The sequence below is a fragment of the Littorina saxatilis genome, linkage group LG15 (genome assembly GCF_037325665.1).
Source record: "Littorina saxatilis isolate snail1 linkage group LG15, US_GU_Lsax_2.0, whole genome shotgun sequence".
Classification (NCBI taxonomy): Eukaryota; Metazoa; Mollusca; class Gastropoda; order Littorinimorpha; family Littorinidae; genus Littorina; species Littorina saxatilis.
In genome coordinates, this window is record NC_090259.1 from 23,695,151 (window position 1) to 23,702,122 (window position 6,972).

General features: G+C 41.2%; 1 protein-coding gene across 3 annotated transcripts in view; it reads left to right on the plus strand.

Annotated features, from left to right (window-relative positions):
• Window positions 1-2,604: 2,604 nt before the first annotated feature.
• The window catches only part of LOC138948880 (uncharacterized), a 102,399-nt gene continuing 98,031 nt past the window's right edge, over window positions 2,605-6,972 (plus strand). For all 3 annotated transcript variants that reach the window (XM_070320512.1, XM_070320513.1, XM_070320514.1), the window contains exons 1-2: window positions 2,605-2,739; window positions 4,482-4,609. In XM_070320512.1, the coding sequence (XP_070176613.1) occupies window positions 2,620-2,739; window positions 4,482-4,609 (248 nt within the window). In that variant the 5' untranslated portion in view covers window positions 2,605-2,619. The remainder of the gene's footprint in view (window positions 2,740-4,481; window positions 4,610-6,972) is intronic.

Consider the following 6,972-nt stretch of genomic DNA (forward strand, 5'->3'; position numbering starts at 1 on the left):
GCGAATTCCGTTGCAAGCCCCTGGAGCAAATTTTTGATTGGTGCTTTTGTGAACAAGAAACAATTGACAAGTGGCTCTATCCCATCTCCCCCCTTTCCCCGTCGCGATATAACCTTGAATGGTTGAAAACGACGTTAAACACCAAATAAAGAAAGAAAAGTAAGGAGGTGATTGTTACAAGAAGGTGTCTTTTCGCGTCTTTTCGCGTCTTTTCGCGTCTTTTCGCGTCTTTTCGTGTCTTTTCGCGTCTTTTCGAGTTTTAGTGACACCCTTGTAGAACAGCACCTATTATAATTGATTGTATGTTGTATTGAATATGTTTGTGTCCGTCATATCTATTCTAGTACCATTGGACTCCCATGCATTGCTTGAAAAACTGAACAATTTCCTGAATAAAAACATCTTTGAAGAAAAAAAAGTAAGTAAGAACGGTTCATGCACAGCATAGATGATTAAATCAGCCTGTTAAATTCCTGATTGAAAAAAAGCAAGCCTGGATCTATAACCAATACAGGTGGGGTTTTGGTGGTTTTTTTTTTGTATGGGTTTAATTGTTGTACCGATGGAATGAAGCTGCTTTCTGGCACAGCTTTGTTGACTTCAAATCTGATACATGACGGCATCCAGCATCAGTCAGTCAAACACCATTGGCATCATAGCGGCTTCATAAGATTTCGAAATATGCAAGACATGATGGTTTTTACATTTAGTCAAGTTTTGACTAAATGTTTTAACAAAGAGGGGGAATCGAGACGAGGGTCGTGGTGTATGTGTGTGTGTGTGTGTGTGTGTGTGTGTGTGTGTGTGTGTGTCTGTCTGTGCGTGTGTGTGTGTAGAGCGATTCAGACTAAACTACTGGACCGATCTTTATGAAATTTGACATGAGAGTTCCTGGGAATGATATCCCCGGACGGTTTTTTCATTTTTTCCAATAATACCTTTGATGACGTCATATCCGGCTTTTTGTAAAAGTTGAGGCGGCACTGTCACACCCGGTACCCTCATTTTTCAATCAAATTGATTAAAATTTTGGCAAAGCAATCTTCGACGAAGGCCGGGGTTTGGTATTGCATTTCAGCTTGGTGGTTTAAAAACTAATGAGTGAGTTTGGTCATTAAAAATCGGATACTTGTAATTAAAATTATTTTTTATGAAACGAAAAACAATTTCATCTTATTCTTCGTCATTTTTTGATTCCAAAAACATATAGATATGTTATATTTGGATTAAAAACAAGCTCTGAAAATTAAAAATATAAAAATTGTGATCAAAATTAAATTTCCGAAATCGATTTAAAAACAATTTTGTCTTATTCCTTGTCGGTTCCTGATTCCAAAAACATATAGATATGATATGTTTGGATTAAAAACACGCTCAGAAAGTTAAAACGAAGAGAGGTACAGAAAAGCGTGCTATGCAGCACAGCGAAACCACCACAGCGCTGAACAGGCTCGTCAGTTTCACTCCGTTTTGCACAAGCGGCGGACTACGGTCATTGTGAAAAAAATGCAGTGCGTTCAGTTTCATTCTGTGAGTTCGACTGAGCTTGACTAAATGTTGTATTTTCGCCTCACGCGACTTGTTTTTATTTGAGCCAGTATATCAGCCTTACTGCACTGGTCAGGAGATATCGGTGTAAAAAATCGCCAGCGCGAACACTAGATGATGTGATCTGTTCGAAGGGTGGGGATATCATCGTGGGGGTGAGGGCAGTGTGGTGCGCGGCGGGGGGGGGGGGGGGGGGGGCACAAAATATGCGGAATGAAATCGACTGCGGGGGAATTGACTGAGGCTGCGGGGGACTTGAAATGGATGATGGAGGACTAGGGGGAGAGAAGGGGGGGTATGGGGGCGGGGGGTCGGGGTCGGGAGAGAGAAAAAAAAATCACGAAGAATGAAATGTGCTGCCAAAATCCCGGCGATATGGTAGCGTGCTATCACCACAACCCACTGAAGGTGCCACGCTGAACAACAAGGCCAACCACAGGCACAATCAAAGACTCCTTCAAGTATTTATCCACCGACTGTCTGACAGGCAATACAGCGACACCACCGTCAAAACACCTCCAAGAATCTGACAAAAGTAGGAGGGAGTCTAAAAATGGAGATATATAACAGGGAATCTGGAGGGGAAAAAAAACAAGGTTAACGCGACAGGGGGCTTGGGGGGGGGGGGGCTTTTGTAGGTTAACTTGGTGTTCCTAAATAGGGGGTAACACCGTAGCTACTTCAGAGTGTCTGCTACAACAAACGCTCTTCTTGGGTGGCTCCAGGAAGCAGAACAACAATGGCCGATGATCGCGAATTCAGCACAAGATCTGAATATCCGAATATCTGTGCGTGACGCGGCGGCTTGTGTCATTATGTGTGTGTGTGTGTGTGTGTCTGTGTCTGTGTGTGAGTGAGAGAGTGAGTACACGCGTGCGCGATCACGCGCGCGCGCGCATGCGACGGTGCGAGCGTTGGACGGTGACAGAGAGACGGAGACAAACAAACAGACACTGAGACAGAAAAAGAGAGAGGATTCGTTCTTGACTGGAAGAAAAAATACTGGTTTGTAAAATTGCTGGCATTATCATTGTACAGGTGTTCCGACTGTTGCAAGCATATATAGACGCCATGCAGAAAACAGCAATAATACACGCATTGTGTCACGTGATGCTGGTATGGGTCATGCACGTGCACAGCTTCTCGCCAGACAGATCACGGAGGAACGTTGCTGATTTTGATCTTTCACAGGTAAGTTGGCGAAGACTTTATTATGCCAGTTGTATGACCCGCCGTGGAATCGGCTGTAAACTTCCAACACAGGAGCTTGTATCAAAGCGCTGGTCGATCTACTCCTTTATCTTTTTTTGTACTATTTATATTTCTTCTGATATTAACTGTTTTATGTAGGTTGTACATTTAATTGTTCTATTTTGTATATGTTCTTTTGTAAAGGGCCTGTGACTTCCAATACGGACCTTATTCCCTTAGCAAGAATGTATTGCTTATTTACCTGCTCATTTCTTATTTCTTTGTACGGCCATAGTCTTCCAAAACACACAATGAATAATCCACGTAAAGGTGGTAATATTGTTGGAGAGATTTGTTTGCTTTTTGTTGGATATATATTTTTTTTAAACTTTTTCAGTTTAGTTGTTTCTGTAAGGGCTATGGTTAAACAGTCTATAAACCTCAGCAACTTACATAAAGACTGGATCGTGTATAGATGCTTTGACTGATGTTGGAGAGAACTTTCTAAAGAGAGGGGAGCCGATGGCGAAAGGGGTAACATCAACTGTGATACATTTTGGAGATAAAGGAAAAAGGGGAGGGAGGCAGAAAATCAAATTCCAATTAGGTGTACAAAAAACACACCAAATTAAGAAGAAGAAGAAAAAAAGCATTATGCAAAAGCCCATCTTACGTCCGGTTAAGTCCAAGTTGCCTGTGGCGGTGACTTTTTTTTTAATATGGAAAATATAATCTACGTCGAACTGAGATTGTCTGAGATTATCTCTCTGTATTTCTGAGATAATTTCTCTCTCTCTCTCTCTCTCTCTCTCTCTCTCTCTCTCTCTCTCTCTCTCTCTCTCTCTCTCTCTCTCTCTTTCTCTCTCTCTCTTATTCTGCATGATTTGAATAGGTCCACGGATGATAAACTAAAGCTCCTAAATTTACTCCCCTTGAAAGATCAATTGACGTTAAACAAGGCTGTGTTCATGTATAAAATTCTAAATGACGACTGTCCTAAATATTTGCAATCACATTTCAAACATGCCACAAAAAGATATGGGTCCCAAAAAATCATCCCTCCTATACCTCGCATAGACCTCTACAAATCGAGCCTAGCCTTCTCGGGAGCTTTTCTCTGGAACTCCTTCCCCCAACAGATAAGAAATGCAACTTCAGTGAAATTGTTTAAGAGACAGTCACGTTCACACATCATTCGTGAATGAAATGTCTTGTTCGATTGTTATTTTGTTGAACATTTTGTACTAGTGTTAACGGATGTGTAGCTAATCTGAGCAACTTCATTCTCAAAATGAAAGGCTTAACTATGTCAATGTAATTTTGTAATTTTTGAGTTCTCCTTATATAATTCCTTAACTGCACATAGTATTGCAATCCATACAATGTATTTCTATATCTTATATGATTGAATTTTTATTTGTTATGTCCGTCTGTCTTTATGTGTTGTATAAAGGACAGGTTGGAAGAATAGGCTTTGCCTAAAACCTTTATCCTTTTGTAATAAAGTTCTGAGTCTGAGTCTGAGTCTGAGTCTCTCTCTATGTCTCTGTCTCTCAGTCTTTCTTTCTCTCTCTCTCTCTATCTGACTGTCTGTCTCTGTCTCTCTCTCTCTCTCTTTCTCTCTCTGTCTCTGTCTGTCTGTCTGTCTGTCTGTCTGTCTGTCTCTCTCTCTCTCTCTCTCTCTCTCTCTCTCTCTCTCTCTCTCTCTCTCTCTCTCTCTCTCTCTCTCTCTGTTGGCACAGTTGCAGGGCCAATGGTACGATGTGGGACGGACCACATATATGTGGGGACCAGACACATGGACATCACAGCAGTGGAACTTTGTGCAGGGAGAGGATGGCACAGCCGTCGCCCTTTTTAACGGACTCTGGTGAGCCGGGTGCATGTTTACCTTACTGGTGTTTTTTTAGGTTTTTTTCAAATCAGTTTAGACTAATATTTGGTTGAAAGACGGGCGCAGTGGTCTTACGGTTGGTAAGACGTCGGCCTCCTAATCGGGAGGTCGTGAGTTCGAATCGCGGTCGCAGCCGCCTGGTGGGTTCAGAGTGGAGATTTTTCTGATCTCCCAGGTCAACTTATGTGCAGACCTGCTAGTGACTTACCCCCCATTCGTGTGTACACGCAAGCACAAGACCAAGTGCGCACGGAAAAGATCCTGTAATCCATGTCAGAGTTCGGTGGGTTATAGAAACACAAAAATACCCAGCATGCCTCCCCCGAAATCGGCGTATGCTGCCTGAATGGCGCGGTAAAAACGGTCACACGTAAAAATTCACTCGTGCTAAAAACATGAGTCAACGCGGGAGTCTAAGCCCATGAACAAAGAAGAAGAAGAAGAAGTTTGGTTGAAAGTGAGCACGAGTCAGTGATTTGCTCCAACCCAACACTGACTGTCCAACGACAAAAGCGCGGAAGTCATGTAAAATACGTGAGGCCGTTTCAAATTGAAAGGATAAGCAATTGCTGACATATTGGCAAGCAAACTGGAGAATCGTGAAAGTGACATTGTAATGCATAAACAGTTACTAAATTCACACCGTATACCGCGGTTACACGAGGCAAATCTGTCCGAAGCGGTTGCACCCTTATTTTTCTGTCCGAAGGGAGACGCGCGACGTAAGTTTCTGCACAAAATCACCTGTAATTCCTCACAAATGACATATCATCACAAAACTACCGTTTGTACTTTGGCCTAAGGTGTCATAGCATCATATCATCGATTTGTTTCATTGCTTCAATGTGTTTGTGAATGTTGGCCTTCAAGTATTTACACATTTCAAGCGCATTATGTGCAAATTGTGACTTTCCGCAGTTACTAGGGAAATTCAAGCACGTGAGAAAGGCTACACGCGATTGTAATGTGATCTATGCTCATTTCTTGACATCTGGGTCAAATGATATGATTTGTGCAGAAACTTACGTCGCGTGTCTCCCTTCGGACAGAAAAATAAGGGTGCAACCGCTTCGGACAGATTTGCCTAGTGCAACCACGGTATACGGTGTGAAATTGTCCCAGCTAAATAAATTCATAACTTTAAAAATAACTGACCAACCGCTGGTTTAATACCCCATGTCATCATGGCTTTTGACTACGAAGTTTCTAATAATAACTACTCCCTCGGAAAGTGTCAGTACTTCCGCTGGGACACTTCTTTCAAAAAGAGCTAGTTGTTTGCGGAAACTTCTAGATTCTGTCCGGTCTTTGAAATACGTTCCATTGAACATAAGTAAGGCTCATGTGGTAATCTTGAACTTTAGCGTGTTAAATTCATAGCTCATAATTCAGAGGCATTCAAGTCTCCAAATTTGTGGAACCTGCACTTGTAATCATAACAAGTCATTTTAAATCCCTTTGAAGTTACGGAATGAACTCCGATGAACTGTACGAATGCATTTCGTTTACATGGGTCAAAGAAGGAATTATCCATATGAGCGGACAAGGGAGACAACTCGTTCGTGTAAATGATGTCCCATGGTTGACAACGTACATCATTTTCGGTGCATTTTCGTCGTCGATTGAACAACCAAATTAATTAATTATGCTTAAGTTTGGAGCTCAATCTGTCAATTAATTTCATGACAAATGTTTTTTGGCTTGCTTACATGGACTTGTATCAAAAATAAGTAAAGAATGACACTGGATTCTGAGCTATGAATTTAACACGCTAAAGTTCAAGATTACCGCTCATGTTGATGCCAGGTTAATTGCAATGTGGTAAATCTGATTTGTGTGCTGAATGTATTGGATTTTAACCTTTTGAAAGTGCATGTAACAATCGGAAGCGGATGTATTGTTTCTCCCTGAGGGAGTGTTAATTATTTTACAAACATGTAAAAAGAAAAAACACCCTTTGTTAGACCATATACACACAATTACAACAATTAATGCACTTGAGAGCCAGCTTTATGTAATCAGTACAAATTAATTATTCCTTTCTTTAAAGCTCACTGATACACTGAGCCCAAAAAGTTAAGGATATTTTTTCAGTGGTATACCTCAGATGTTAAACAGCAATTTTTGGGTCAGAAATATAAGTGTATTTGAAGATCAGTTTTTCTTCTGCTTAAAAATGTGTTTCTTGAATCTGAGCAATATTTGGGTATGACGTCACATGTCCGTGACCACGCCTTCCCTAAAAAATGGCGTTTTTTGACGGCATGATTCACCTTCAACCGTCGAAACGGTGACTTAAACTGAATAATATTTTGCATTTTTTACACTAAAAGGTTTAT